At 46.2% G+C, this 16,257-nt stretch overlaps 1 protein-coding gene across 2 annotated transcripts in view; it reads right to left on the bottom strand.

Annotated features, from left to right (window-relative positions):
- Nucleotides 1-15,147, bottom strand: part of XPA (XPA, DNA damage recognition and repair factor) — a 106,316-nt gene extending 91,169 nt beyond the window's left edge. The window contains exons 1-2 of one of the 2 annotated variants that reach the window (XM_044271289.1): nucleotides 14,622-15,147; nucleotides 2,211-2,411 (exon numbers count right to left, since the gene is read on the bottom strand). In XM_044271289.1, coding sequence (XP_044127224.1) covers nucleotides 2,211-2,358 — 148 coding nt within the window. In that variant the 5' untranslated portion in view covers nucleotides 2,359-2,411; nucleotides 14,622-15,147. Of the gene's footprint in view, nucleotides 1-2,199; nucleotides 2,412-14,621 lie in introns of those variants that run through there. The other variant, XM_044271295.1, reaches the window with a different exon arrangement.
- Nucleotides 15,148-16,257: the final 1,110 nt, after the last annotated feature.

Raw genomic sequence — 16,257 nt, 5'->3', positions numbered from 1 at the left:
CAGAGGCCTCAATGCCGAGATGGAGATGTTTGGATTTTTGTGAATGCAGGGGGGCCGTCCAGTGGAGATAGGACATCGCAGTTTGCCGACTATCGGCGCTGTGATCTCCCCTCCCCACTGGAAGGCTCCTCCCAGATACAACTAAGGAAAATTAGCATACAATACATGCCAAAACAAGCACATATGGCTAAGTTCCAATTCAAGACCCTACACCGCACAAAAAACGCATCCTATACTTGGTGCGTTTTTGATGCGTTTTTGATGCGGTTTTCTCTAAAATGTCATTTTAACCATGTAGTCTTCACCATGAATCTGTTTTTATTGGTATTAAATGTAGGGGATGTTATTTATGGTTTTAATTTTCATTTAAGTTATGTTTTATGCTGTATACAGCGATATAAGCAAGCAACAATGTAATCCACCCCACATATTGGGAGAAACCCTAAAAAGTAGGATTGTGGGAAAAATCAAAACCCATATATAAGGAGTGAGAATCCACTCACTCAGTTGGCCACTGAGGAAGGGGTGTATGACCCAGAAACGCGTCTGGCAGAGACAGAGTGAGCGTGGATTCCAGGAAAAAACAAGAAACATCTATACTTTAAAGACATCGCTATACGAGATCTTTCTCCTGCATCAAACCGGAGCACGAGTCGCACATTACTGACGTCAGTGCAATATCAATCCAGTGACGTCAGCTCAGCGTTTAGCCGGCACCCCAGACTACTAGGTCACGTGGGACGCCACGTCTTGACCGAACACACTGCACGGGACGCTGTGAGTGTACGGCAACCTGAAACATCAATGCTGTGAGGATTCAGTCAGGAGGGGTGATCGGAAATACCGCAAGCGACAAGAGACTGTAAGTACGGGAGCATAGTCTCCAACCTGCCATACATCTTGTTAAACACGGGAGCACAGTCTCCAATTTGATATATACTGCTGCATACTCAGCATACTGGATAAAGAGACATTAACATCATCAGCGCTCCACTAGGACTGAGCCATAGGGCTGATACTATCGCTCTAACGTCACAGGCCTTAATCCTATACCTCTGTGGAAAGAACTCTCACTGAGATTAATACTACCAGTGAAATCTTGCACTTTTTGTTTTTGTTTTATGTATGTTTTAATGCTTTTAAGGGTATGTTCTTAAAATATTATTAAACACAATTATCTACACTTTATCCAGTGATCCCTCTTGAGTGTGCCCCCTCATTTTTCTTATTCTCCATTATTTCTTCTGGGTCCTGAGGGTAGGACCTGAGGGTGAGCACCTACCCATACGCAACAGGGGTGAGCCGCTGTACGTCACACGTTCTTCCTAAAAACTGATATGCTCTCTCCAGGCTGGAGGGGGTATAGCCTGCAGGGGAGGAGTTATCACTTTTCAGCCTAGTGTCGCCTCCTAGTGGCAGCAGCAAGCTATACCCACGGTCCTGTGTCCCACGGTCCTGTGTCCCCCAATGATACCAGCGAGAAATACTTTAAGCCCTTTTCATATTTTACTGTATACTTTAACCGGAGTGGAGTGAGCACCATAGCTGCCAGGTGCTTGCTGCTTCCCTTAAAAACTAACCGTCTAAAACTCACTTCGATCTAGCTCTGCCGTTCGGTCCCTTTCCGCTGGGCTGCATCAATGAAGTATTGTTATGGCTGCAGTGGTGATGTCCCATAAACCGCACGTGACCCCTGAATCCAATCATTGGCCTCAGCAGTGCAATGCCATACACCTCTAAGGCCAATGACTTGCTGCAGTGGTACACAGAATATTACCTCTGCAGCCAAATCAACACATCATTCCTGCAGACCAGAGGAGAAGACAGAGCGGCAGTGCTGGATTGGAAAAGGCCAAGCTTTAACTATGTCCTTGCAGTTACTTAGATGGTCATTCATCTGGTATGAATCACAAAAAATTATTAGAATAGAGGAGTGGAGCGCACCGGTGACCATTGCTCCATTCACTTCTTCAGGACTGCAGTGCTTGACCCTATAACCGGCTCCATTTTCAAAGAGGAGAGACCCCTAGCGATAAGCCACTTAACCTGTGTAGGTATAGAAGTGTTTTATTGGGAAAATCAAAACACATGTGATATGTAGCAGTAGAGCTCCAGCCTTAGAAAAAAAGAAAAAGAACAACGTATAACCCCTATACTAGTACTGAAACACATAAAAAATATATGGAAATGAATATTCACATTATTTTCACCTTCACCAGTAGGGTACGGTCTGCTGGCTAGTCTGGCTTGTCTTAACATCAAAGCCCTTTGTCTGTTTCGCTCTATCCTTGCCCGAACGGCAGCTGGCAACTTCTTCTCTTCATCAGGCTGAGGTTCTGTCACTGGATCAGAGTCCATCCCGATTGCTGGGGTGGTATGCTTATGTCAATTTAAGAGCGAGTAAGAAGTGGCTTAAAAGGGAGACAAAAATAAGAGAGTATCTATTATTTAATACATATCAGATACCTGACAAGCATTAAGTAAATTCAGATCCAATACAATTTTTTTCTAGTTGTAAATTAACTTTTCTTCGACTAAACACAAACATATACACAAGACAAGGCGGTGGCTCACTCTGGACGGAACTGTGGAACAGGTGTTACTAGCCCAAAGGGAGGGACACCCACCCTCTGGAGGATAAATATGTATGACTAGAGTGATGGGCGAGCACACTTCATTTGGATCATAGAAGTTAAAATTTAATTAAATTGCAATATAAGTATACACGTGTTCAAGCTTAAAAAGTCCAGTCAAATAAAATACAATAAAACAATAAATAATACAATTCAAATAATCCACGGATTATATAATGGAAAGGGTGGTTGTTTCCTTTTCCTTTTTCCAATGTACTGTAGTCTGGTATGATATTTCGGCCAGAGTACTATGCAACAATGAATGTGTTATAACGTTAAAAATCCACAAATGTTTCAATTGTTAGATACCGGTATTCAGACATCAATGTAGATAGATGATATACAGATCGTGATTCAGTCTCTGGTCGACTAAATATGTTGGAATAATTTTATATATTTCTTATATATTTATCAAACGTTGGGTGCCGATCATGTGCACCAGTTCTCTGAATAATAGTGAACAGTCCCGTAATCACTGTATTTGTTTAAGCTTGTATGTTAAAGCTTCTTACCTCCCTCGTTGTACACGGTCGCTTTCAAGCGTGAGTCGGGCAGCGCGGGACACTTCCGGCGTCTTACTTTATTCTTACTTCAATGAAGTAAGACGCCGGAAGTGTCCCGCGCTGCCCGACTCACGCTTGAAAGCGACCGTGTACAATGAGGGAGGTAAGAAGCTTTAACCACTTCAACCCCGCTAGCTAAAACCCCCTTCATGACCAGGCCACTTTTTACACTTCGGCACTACACTACTTTCACCGTTTATTGCTCGGTCATGCAACTTATTACCTCCTTTTCTTCTCACTAATAGAGCTTTCATTTGGTGGTATTTTATTGCTGCTGACATTTTTACTTTTTTTGTTATTAATCGAAATTTAACGATTTTTTTGCAAAAAAATGAAATTTTTCAATTTCAGCTGTAAAATTTTGCAAAAAAACAACATCCATATATAAATTTTTCGCTAAATTTATTGTTCTACATGTCTTTGATAAAAAAAAAATGTTTGGGCAAAAAAAAATGGTTTGGGTAAAAGTTATAGCGTTTACAAACTAAGGTACAAAAATGTGAATTTCCGCTTTTTGAAGCAGCTCTGACTTTCTGAGCACCTGTCATGTTTCCTGAGGTTCTACAATGCCCAGACAGTAGAAAACCCCCACAAATGACCCCATTTCGGAAAGTAGACACCCTAAGGCAGTGATGGCGAACCTTTTAGAGACCGAGTGCCCAAACTGCAACCCAAAACCCACTTATTTATTGCAAAGTGCCGACACTGCAATTTACCCTGAATACTACAGTCCAACATATTATATCTTCCATGTACTTTATCATTAGCTATAACAGCCTGCCTACATTCTGTGCGCTGCCTGTGCTGTTCATAGTGCGCCCTGCACTGATGAATGGCAGGAAAAGTCTAAGGCATATTAGTACGCCATACACTTTTTCCAGGGCATGGGTGCCAACAGAGAGGGCTCTGAGTGCCACCTCTGGCACCCGTGCCATAGGTTCGCCACCACTGCCCTAAGGTATTCGCTGATGGGAATAGTGAGTTCATAGAACTTTTTATTTTTTGTCACAAGTTAGCGGAAAATGATGATTTTTATTTTAATATTTTTTTTTTCTTACAAAGTCTCATATTCCACTAACTTGCGACAAAAAATAAAAAATTCTAGGAACTCGCCAAGCCCCTCACGGAATACCTTGGGGTGTCTTCTTTCCAAAATGGGGTCACTTGTGGGGTAGTTATACTGCCCTGGCAATTTAGGGGCCCAAATGTGTGAGAAGTACTTTGCAATCAAAATGTGTAAAAAATGGCCTGCGAAATCCGAAAGGTGCACTTTGGAATATGTGCCCCTTTGCCCACCTTGGCTGCAAAAAAGTGTCACACATCTGGTATCGCCGTACTCGGGAGAAGTTGGGGAATGTGTTTTGGGGTGTCATTTTACATATACCCATGCTGGGTGAGAGAAATATCTTGGCAAAAGACAACTTTTCCCATTTTTTTTATACAAAGTTGGCATTTGACCAAGATATTTTTCTCACCCAGCATGGGTATATGTAAAATTACATCCCAAAACACATTCCCCAACTTCTCCTGAGTCCGGCGATACCAGATGTGTGACACTTTTTTGCAGCCTAGATGCGCAAAGGTGCCCAAATTCCTTTTAGGAGGGCATTTTTAGACATTTGGATCCCAGACTTCTTCTCACACTTTCGGGCCCCTAAAAAGCCAGGGCAGTATAAATACCCCACATGTGACCCCATTTCGGAAAGAAGACACCCCAAGGTATTCGCTGAGGGGCATATTGAGTCCATGAAAGATTGAAATTTTTGTCCTAAGTTAGCGGAAAGTGAGACTTTGTGAGAAAAATAAAAATCAATTTCCGCTAACTTATGCAAAAAAAAATAATTCTATGAACTCGCCAGGCCCCTCATTGAATACCTTGGGGTGTCTTCTTTCCAAAGTGGGGTCACATGTGGGGTATTTATACTGCCCTGGCTTTTTAGGGGCCCGAAAGTGTGAGAAGAAGTCTGGGATCCAAATGTCTAAAAATGCCCTCCTAAAAGGAATTTGGGCACCTTTGCGCATCTAGGCTGCAAAAAAGTGTCACACATCTGGTATCGCCGTACTCAGGCTTTTTTTAGGGGCCCTAAAGCGTGAGAAGAAGTCTGGAATATAAATGTCTAAAAATGTTACGCATTTGGATTCCGTGAGGGGTATGGCGAGTTCATGTGAGATTTTATTTTTTTGACACAAGTTAGTGGAATATGAGACTTAGTAAGAAAAAACAAACAAAAAAAAAATATATTTCCGCTAACTTGGGCCAAAAAAATGTCTGAATGGAGCCTTACAGGGGGGGGTGATCAATGACAGGGGGGTGATCACCCATATAGACTCCCTGATCACCCCCCTGGTAAGGCTCCATTCAGACGTCCGTATGATTTTTACGGATCCATGGATCGGATCCATGGATACATGGATCGGATCCGCAAAACACATGCGGACGTCTGAATGGAGCCTTACAGGGGGGTGATCAGGGAGTGTATATGGGTGATCACCCCCCTGTCATTGATCACCCCACTGTAAGGCTCCATTCAGACGTCCGTATGATTTTTACGGATCCATGGATCGGATCCGCAAAACACATGCGGACGTCTGAATGGAGCCTTACAGGGGGGGTGATCAATGACAGGGGGTGATCAGGGAGTGTATATGGGTGATCACCCCTCTGTCATTGATCACCCCCCTGTAAGGCTCCATTCAGACGTCTGCATGTGTTTTGCGGATCCGATCCATGTATCCATGGATCCGTAAAAATCATACGGACGTCTGAATGGAGCCTTACAGGAGGATGATCAATGACAGGGGGTGATCAGGGAGTGTATATGGGTGATCACCCCCCTGTCATTGATCACCCCCCTGTAAGGCTCCATTCAGACGTCCGAATGATTTTTACGGATCCATGGATACATGGATCGGATCCGCAAAACACATGCGGACGTCTGAATGGAGCCTTACAGGGGGTGATCAATGACAGGGGGTGATCAGGGAGTGTATATGGGTGATCACCCCCCTGTAAGGCTCCATTCAGACGTCCGCATGTGTTTTGCAGATCCGATCCATGTATCCATGGATCCGTAAAAATCATACGGACGTCTGAATGGAGCCTTACAGGGGGGTGATCAATGACAGGGGGGTGATCAATGACAGGGGGAGATCAGGGAATCTATGTGGGTGATCACCCGCCTGTCATTGATCACCCTCCTGTAAGGCTCCATTCAGACGTCCGTATGTGTTTTGCGGATCCGATCCATGTATCCGTAAAAATCATACGGACGTCTGAACGGAGCCTGACAGGGGGGTGATCAATGACAGGGGGGTGATCAATGACAGGGGGGTGATCAGGGAGTTTATATGGGGTGATCAGGGGTTCATAAGGGGTTAATAAGTGACGGGGGGGGTGTAGTGTAGTGTGGTGTTTGGTGCGACTTTACTGAGCTACCTGTGTCCTCTGGTGGTCGATCCTAACAAAAGGGACCATCAGAGGACCAGGTAGCAGGTATATTAGACGCTGTTATCAAAACAGCGTCTAATACACCTGTTAGGGGTTAAAAAAATCACATCTCCAGCCTGCCAGCGAGCGATCGCCGCTGGCAGGCTGGAGATCCACTCGCTTACCTTCCGTTCCTGTGTGCGCGCGTTCACAGGAAATCTCGGGTATCGCAGGAGGACGCGTATATGCGTCCACCCAGAAGAGCAGGGCCGCCGGCAGGACGCAATCCTGCGTACGGCAGTCCTGTAGCGGTTAACATACAAGCTTAAACAAATACAGTGATTACGGGACTGTTCACTATTATTCAGAGAACTGGTGCACATGATCGGCACCCAACGTTTGATAAATATATAAGAAATATATAAAATTATTCCAACATATTTAGTCGACCAGAGACTGAATCACGATCTGTATATCATCTATCTACATTGATGTCTGAATACCGGTATCTAACAATTGAAACATCTGTGGATTTTTAACGTTATAAGACATTCATTGTTGCATAGTACTCTGGCCGAAATATCATACCAGACTACAGTACATTGGAAAAAGGAAAAGGAAACAACCACCCTTTCCATTATATAATCCGTGGATTATTTGAATTGTATTATTTATAGTTTTATTGTATTTTATTTGACTGGACTTTTTAAGCTTGAACACGTGTTAATTAAATTTTAACTTCTATGATCCAAATGAAGTGTGCTCGCCCATCACTCTAGTCATAAACACAAACATAGTAAGCCAAAAGAATGACACGGAATGGGAATGAGGTGCAATAGCAGACAGCCGTTGGCCCTGCCTCTGAAAAAAAAAGCAGGATTAGACAGAGTGGAGCAATACTTTGTAGCAACCAGATTACGGACGACGGCATTCATTTTCATAAATGGACATGCTACCTATACTCAAGGTCCCTGCAGTTTGGATTGTGCTAAAGAGTAACTGCGCTTTGTTTTAAATGTGTAGGGGAAGTGATGAATTTTTTTGCAATATACTTTATATGGGGATTTTGTACTTTTTTACTAAATAAACTAGCTCTGAAGTTGTCCCAAATCAGTGTTCATCACTCAGTGCAGTAGTGAGGATGCTCCTGACTCTCTCCTACATGCAGAGGCGTCCTGCTGCCCTCCTATGTAGCACTATAATCTGCCCTGTCCTCCCAACACCTCTACACTGATAGGGGTGAGCGCTGTCCCCCCGAGCCGGCAGTCAGTGCTCTCCAGGGGGAAGCAGTTCTCACTATACTGGAACAGTTATAGATACCGTACATACAGTATATAAAACTGCATGAAATGGGAAACAAGTCAATTACTAGAAAAGCAACTGATGAGCAGACTGAACTATGTCATAGGATGCGCCTGCATGTGTTTTAATGAATGGACAGAAATCACACCACGCGTTTCTGTCTGTATCACTAGTATGCTTATTATCTTTTTCTCAGTGTACTCCATGCTGCCAGTCTGACCATAGCGCCACATGTTTGTCTCCCAATAGCAGCACAGACCTTATGTAACCTGATCCCCAGGAGCAGGCTATGCCATGGCTGGAAGAATCTCACACCCCTGCACAGGTTACCCGGATGCTGTGAGGCTCGCCTCTTCCAGGTCACACTGTAGCCACGCCTACCACACGGGAGCCTTCAGCTGCTGTCACTGTGTGCGGCAGAGCTAATGACAGGAACGCTGCTTCCCATGCCATGTGATAAAGTCTGCCTTATACAAGAACCTAAAGTTCAGCTTGTCCTATGTGAATAGTAACCATATAAGAATCTGTGGGAAGTTCATTTCATATAATAACCTACGTAAGAGTCAATAAGGATCATATAATCATCTATGGGGCTTTCAGATTGTTTTAAATAATAACCTCAGGGAGACTCAATATAGAATTTTCTATACGAGAGTGAATTATCCATGGGTATGGAACTGTTCCTAGGGAACTACCTCAATACTGACTTTCTCAACGACGCTCAATGACAGCATTTAAAGGCTATGCACACCTTTGGGGGCTATTTTGTTTTTTATTATTGTATTGTACTCATTTTGATTTTCTGTCTTTTCCGTCAGACCAGGAGCTGACATGATAAACACTCATTATAGCTCAGTTCGTATCTTACTGATAAGAATGTGGGATAAAAAAACAATTGCCTCCAAAGGTGTACATAGCCTTTAAACTCAGGTTATAGGTCAAATACATCCTATGCTGCTTTGACATCAGTGCTTATTCTCCATTATAAGAGCAGAAGAACTGAAATAACGGTAAAAGTATTTATTTTATGCACTTACCGTATTTTTCTCCCTATAAGACACACTCCCCCCCCCCCCCCAAAAAAGTGGGGGGGAAATAGCAGTGCGTCTTATGGGGCGAATGCTGCTGATTTTGCCGTATTTTCAATGATACACCCGCCGCAATGCCGCGCGGCGGGTGTATCAGCTGTGAGGGAGGAGGGGCCGGCATCTGCATTTATAATGACAGCGGGGCCCGTGCAGTGACTGTATTCTACTACACGGGCCCCGCTCACTGTATAATCATATCTGTAATAGTTAATTATATATATGGGTAATCGCATAATCAGCGCTACTTACAACTACAAGTGCTCAGTAGGTAACAGAGAGGAGGGAGAAGGCAGGCCGGGCGGCGCGTCACTCACTACGTCACGCGCATGCGCCACCCACTTTATGAATGAAGTAGGCGGCGTGGGTGCATGACGTAGAGACTCACGCTGCCAGCGCCCGTCCTCCCGGCCTGCCTCCTCCCTGCTACCTACTGAGCGCTTGTAGTTGTAAGTAGCGCTGATTATGCGATTACCGGTATATACATAATTAACTATTACAGAATACAGATACGAGGGGCCCGTGTAGTAGAATACAGTCACTGCACGGGCCCCGCTGTCATTATAAAAGCAGATGCGACCCCCACCCCTTGTATTGAGGGTCATTCACTACAGGGACACTGTTATGGAGGGGGATCTGTGGATGACACATAGCATAAGATGCTATATATGTGTTATCCACCGATCCCCCCCATAACAGTGTCATACACAGATCCCCATAACAGTGCCATCCAGAAACCCCATAACAGTGCGCCACCCACAGACCCCCCATCACAGTGCGCCACCCACAGACCCCCCATTACAGTGCGCCACCCACAGACCCCCCATTACAGTGCGCCACCCACAGACCCCCCATTACAGTGCGCCACCCACAGACCCCCCATTACAGTGCGCCACCCACAGATCCCCCATTACAGTGCGCCACCCACAGATCCCCCATTACAGTGCGCCACCCACAGATCCCCCATTACAGTGCGCCACCCACAGATCCCCCATTACAGTGCGCCACCCACAGACCCCCCATTACAGTGCGCCACCCACAGACCCCCCATTACAGTGCGCCACCCACAGACCCCCCATTACAGTGCGCCACCCACAGACCCCCCATTACAGTGCGCCACCCACAGACCCCCCATTACAGTGCGCCACCCACAGATCCCCCATAACAGTGCGCCACCCACAGATCCCCCATAACAGTGCGCCACCCACAGACCCCCCATAACAGTGCGCCACCCACAGACCCCCCATTACAGTGCGCCACCCACAGACCCCCCATTACAGTGTGCCACCCACAGACCCCCCATTACAGTGCGCCACCCACAGATCCCCCATAACAGTGCGCCACCCACAGACCACAATTAGTTCAAAACCCACCAAAAGCACACCTATTGGTTCAAAATATTTTTTTTCTTATTTTCCTCCTCAAAAACCTAGGTGCGTCTTATAGGGCGAAAAATACAGTATATAGCGCTACTATATTCCGCAGCTACTAAGTTCCCTATCAGTATGTCTTTGGAGTGTGGGAGGAAACCAGAGTACCCGGAGGAAACCTACGCAAAAACGGGGAGAACATACAAACTCCAAGCAGATGTTGTCCTAGGACCCCAGCGCTGCAAGGCACCAGTGCTAACCACTGAGCCACTGGACAAGAACGGAATCTAGCAGATCCTAATGACTGTAATGGAATACATTAGGGTTTCTATTCTGAAGACAAAAATTTTAGCTGAGAAGAAAATTCTGCATGCAAGACTGTTCTCATTTTTTGACAATTTCTGTGACAGAGGCTCCAAAGGGATATGAAAAGGATCATATTATAATCCCCAAACATAATAAATTAAACTCAAGGGGGAAGTTTCACTCAAAAGCCACATAGTGGCAAGAGTGCGGAGAGGAGCTGCAGTTGGAAGGGAGGAGGTCTGTGCATGCTCATAGGGCCCATCTCACTTCACAGGTGTTGTCTGTGGAGGTACACATATACTCCTAGGGCAGTCTAGAACACCAGCTGCACACTTCATTTTAAAGGGGTTGCCTCATCTGAGACATTGGTGGCATATTGCTAGGATATGCCACCAATGTCAGATAGGTGTGGGTCCCACCTCAGGGGCACCTGAAGTGAGCGGCCACCCTCCATTAATTTTGATGGGAGTTCTGAAGAGAGCCGTCTTGCCTACTTCCGGCAGTTCCATAGAAGTGAATGGAAATGTGGTGCACTCTCGTTTTTTTTCTGAACTTCCACAGAAATGAATGGATAGCACGCGACACGTGCGCAATGCGCTGTCCTTCATGGGCCAGTTTTAGAGATAGGGACGTGCACCTATCTGACTTTAATGGCCAACCCTGTTAATGTATTCTGCATGGACAAAAAGGTAACAACTCTATAGATGGACTTTCCTCACTATTACGTATGCTGGTATTTCACAATGGACGTTTTCTCATTCCACACCACAATGATGGCACCTGTATGATCGTGTTGCACCATAGCAATTCGTTATTAAACTACAGGTGGTCGTTTTCTGCCACTGCAGCCAAAAACAGCTCACGTAAGGGTGAGTTCACACAGAGCTTTTTTGGTGTAGCTTAGACACCCCAAATCCTCCCATTGTTTTCAATGGGAAAGCCAAATGGTAATTTACACTGCATAAAAGAAGTGACATGTTCATTCTTGGTGTGGATTCCTTGAAGAATTCACATTTTAAAGGGAACCTGTCACCTAAAAAACGCATATAAAACGGCCAGCATTACCTCATAGTAGCCCCCAGTCTGTTAATAATCATATGCTTGATCGGTTAGTCTGATGCTCCGTAGGTTAAAAAAACAATGTTTTAAGCGCCATCAGAGCTATCTTGCCGGTCAGCTTGAAGTCAAGAGGGCAGTCAAGGTAAGCACGCCCCCTCTCTTGTTAGATTGACAGCCTGCAGCGCAGCCGGGATCGCATAAGTCTCGCGCATGCGCAGTGCACCGCCGGAACCCGGCTAACAGCGACAGCTGCAGACTGGATTGCACCTTACCAAGGAGCGCACCGCGCATGCGCGAGATTTATGCGATCCTGGCCGCACTGTAGGCTGTCAATCTAACAAGAGAGGGGACAGTTAGGGGGCGTGCTTACCTTGACTTGAAGCAAGGAAGCCGCTGCCCTCTTGACTTCAAGCTGACCGGCAAGATAGCTCTGATGGCGCTTAAAACATTGTTTTTTGAACTTATGAAGCATCAGACTAACCGATCAAACATATGATTATTAACAGACTGGGGGCTACTATGAGGTACTGCTAGCGGTTTTATATGCGTTTTTTAGGTGACAGGTTCCCTTTAAGTTCCCATAGAAACGGGTAGGCTCAAAAACTGCATCAAAAACCATGCAGAACTTTTAAGAAGATTCTATGTTGTTGTTTTTTCCACATGAGATCGGAGAAGGCGTTCCTTAGTAGTAATAGGCCTGAGGGCTCAGTCACACTACTGTGCCGTGTTTTGCAAAACACGGATGCCTTCTGCAATTTGCAGGAACGGAACAGGAGGCCCATTATAAAAATGCCTATTCTTGTCGGCAAAACGGACCACGGAACGGAGCAACGGTTGCGGACACCACACGTAGTGCTGTCCGCATCTTTTGCGGCCCCATTGAAGTGAATGGGTCCGCACATGAACCTCAAAAAATGCAGCTCGGAGGTGGACCAAAACCACGGTCGTGTGAATGAGCCCTAAGCCTGTACAAGGCTTCCAAGACTATTACTGGATTATTCCAATACAGGGCTGCAGGTGGCAGTACTGCACTGGAGATACTGAATTTCCTATTCATTAGGGCTTATGCACACAAACATTCAGCTCCCTAGACGTAGCCATAAAACAGTTTTATGGTTTTATGGAGGTTAAAATATGGTGATAAATTATTATATATATATATATATATATATATATATATATATATAAAACGAAGAAGTAGGACTGCACTCCAAATGTGGTAAAATAGCAGTGATTTATTCACCCATAATATGGCAAGTCTTGCGACGTTTCGGCTCACAAGAGCCTTCCTCAAGCTTGAGGAAGGCTCTTGTGAGCCGAAACGTCGCAAGACTTGCCATATTATGGGTGAATAAATCACTGCTATTTTACCACATTTGGAGTGCAGTCCTACTTCTTCGTTTTGTACAATTTTGGGGTTTGCCGCTGCCCTGCGTTGGACCTGCACCCACACTCTGGTTGGTGCTCCCATTGGACATTTCTTCTTTTTCTATATATATATATTTTTTTTTTTTACTGCAAATATTGTTGCATGGGTGTCAAAAGTCATAAGGTGTCTTGCGACTTTTTTTTTTTTTAAATGTGGCATACTTCGTAAACGACCCCCATTCTTTCTGTTTCTTCCCCATTTCATTGCGACAGGTTCCGAGGACAGTCAGGCCATCTTGTCACCCCACGAGAACATCAAGTCACTGAATCTCACACTGGGTGCAGGAGGGCAATTTCACCTTTTCCATACGTCCGTGGTGTGTTACGGACCCGCAACACACCCAGCCGGCACCACTATAGAAATGCCTATTCTTGTCCGCAGCTGTGTACAAGAATAGGACATGTTCTATCTTTTGCTGCGGATTGGGGCTGCATTCATTCTGTCCCCATAGAGAATGAATGGGTCCGCACCCGTTCCGCAAAATTGCAGAACGGATGCGGACCCATGAATGGAGCCTAAAAACATAGTGCTCCAGTCACACCTGACACGGCAGGCGGTGCTGTGTTTAGGACACGTTTCCCCTCACAACGCAATGATGACAACATAACCCATCATTTATACCATTTCCTACAGAAAATGCACTAAACCTCCATTTTTAATTGGGTATTTTTCCATACTAGAAGAAGGTACAGCAGGTCACTTCACCTATCTCTACATGAGCTGGCAAAATTGTAGTGATGCCAACCCTTAGTGTGGCATTCCATTTCCCCTGGCACGGGTGAAGGCCACCTATACAGCGGGCATTATATAAGTATGTATCTGACCGGGGCACATGTACATATCACTGAGGTGGGCACATGGAGGGAGACACGAGGGCACAGCAGACAAAGGCGCTGAGGGGGAGGGAAGGAACATCGCCATGCCAGGGATACAGTCATACACTGAACGACGGGGCAAAATGGAGGGTGGAAGGCGGGCACTGCAGCTGTCACCAGAGAAGGAGAGCGCCCACAGCGAGCGAGGAGGAAGACATGAGGACAACATGGCGATGTCTCCTCCTCTGACATTGCCGGGCTGGAGGCCGAGCGGATAACGCGCAGTAACGGCCGGAGCCGCGTCTATCTGGGCGGGGACGGGCTCTCCTCATGAACACGGCTATGGCTTTCTCCTCCATGGCCGCGGACATGTGTGACAAGAGCCTCCACATTCTCCTCCCCCTCTGCCCGGCTGCGCTTTCCCGCCCGACTAGCTGAGGAGGAGGAGGGGAACATGTCGCCCGGACGCGCCGTCTGCACGGACTCTCATGGCTTACAACTACACACACGTAGAAACTCAATGGGAGTGGGGGCCAAGCGCGGCATGTTGGGCTGGACCGTGTGCACGGGGACCTGCCGGGCGATACACAATGGGGAAGTTCTCCTGGAACATGCTGCCCATACAGTATTACCTCCCAGAGACAATAATGACCACCGCTCGGCCGTGCCCACGTGATACCCGCTAGAGATCCGTCTGGTAACGGCAGCAACTTTCTAGTTCCTGTGTGCGGGCACAGCGGCCTCCATTACTCACAAGAGCGAGGAGGAGAAATCATGGAGGAGGAGGGTGTGTGTGGCCGCTGCTGCCTCCGGTGGCCACGGGGCGGTACTTCAGCCTGAGCAAGCAAGTGCTGCCGCAAACAGCAGAACAGTTCCAGGCCTGTATAAAGCTACAGTAGGCATTAGGCAAGGCTTCTTCATAAAACAGGCCACATTCACAGAGTCAATCATTTCCATCAGTAATTGTGAGCCAAAACCAGGTGCGCTCCAGAACAGGAGCACCTCTTACGTCTGTATTAACTCTGCTTCTGGTTTTGGCTCAAAATCACTGATAAAACAGTGACTGTGTGAAAGCAGCCTTAGGCCTTGTTCACATTCCCGTATCTGTTTGACGTCCATGAAAAATCTGTGAGATATTCCTTAAGAATCCGTGTCTGGGTTTTCCCCCCCTCGCTGTGTCATCTGTATTCTGTGGATGCTTCTCAGCTACAAAATATAGAGATTGGCCACTTTCTGGTTACTTGTGATCAAATGTGTTTGTGAGATACAGTGTCGGACTGGGGTACCTAGGGCCCTCCAGTAAAATATATTTTGGAAGCCCACCATATGAATACATTCAAATATAATAAGTAATCTAACAAGTTTTCTATATGAACATACACTGGTTGAGGTGCTGTACATTGTATATACAGTACAGACCAAAAGTTTGGACACACCTTCTCATTCAAAGAGTTTTCTTTATTTTCATGACTATGAAAATTGTAGATTCACACTGAAGGCATCAAAACTATGAATTAACACATGTGGAATTACCGTATTTTTCGCCCCATAAGATGCACTTTTTCTTCCCCCAAAATGGGGGAGAAATGCCCCTGCGTCTTATGGGGCGAATGCTGCCAGTTTTACATCGCTGGCAGCGATGTATGAGCAGAGCGGGGACTCGGGGAGGGACTGGGAGGAGGAGCTGGGGGCCGGCAATAGCGGCGGGGCGGTGCAGTCAGTGTAGTATAGCACCGCCCCGCCGCTCCGGTATACTAATATAAGATCTCAAATTCAAGTAATAGTTATTAAACATGCCCCCCAACTGCTATTACTACCTTACATCCTAATCGCTTCTGTAGAATTCAGGCCGGGCGGGCGGCAGCGTAACTCGTGTCACGTGCCTGCGCCGCCTACTTTATGAATGAAGTAGGCGGCGCAGGCAAGTGACGTCAGTGAGACGCGCCGGCCTGCCTGAATTTTACAGAAGCGATTAGGATGTAAGGTAGTAATAGGAGTTGGGGGGCATGTTTGATAACTATTATTTCAATATGACTTCTTATAATTCTATGGCGGGGGGGGGGGGTTCGGATTGAGATCTGTGGATGGCACTGTTACAGGGGGGGGATCTGTGAATGGCACTGTTATGGGCTGGGGGGGGTCTGTGCATGGCACTGTTGTGGGCTGGGGGGGTCTGTGCATGGCACTGTTATGGGCTGGGGGGTCTGTCGATGGCACCTACGGTATATAACAGTGCCACCCACAGATCCCCCCCAGCCCATAACAGTG

The sequence above is a fragment of the Bufo gargarizans genome, chromosome 1, assembly GCF_014858855.1.
Source record: "Bufo gargarizans isolate SCDJY-AF-19 chromosome 1, ASM1485885v1, whole genome shotgun sequence".
NCBI lineage: Eukaryota > Metazoa > Chordata > Amphibia > Anura > Bufonidae > Bufo > Bufo gargarizans.
Note: the sequence above shows the minus strand (reverse complement) of the source record. Positions and strands in the feature narration are given on the sequence as shown.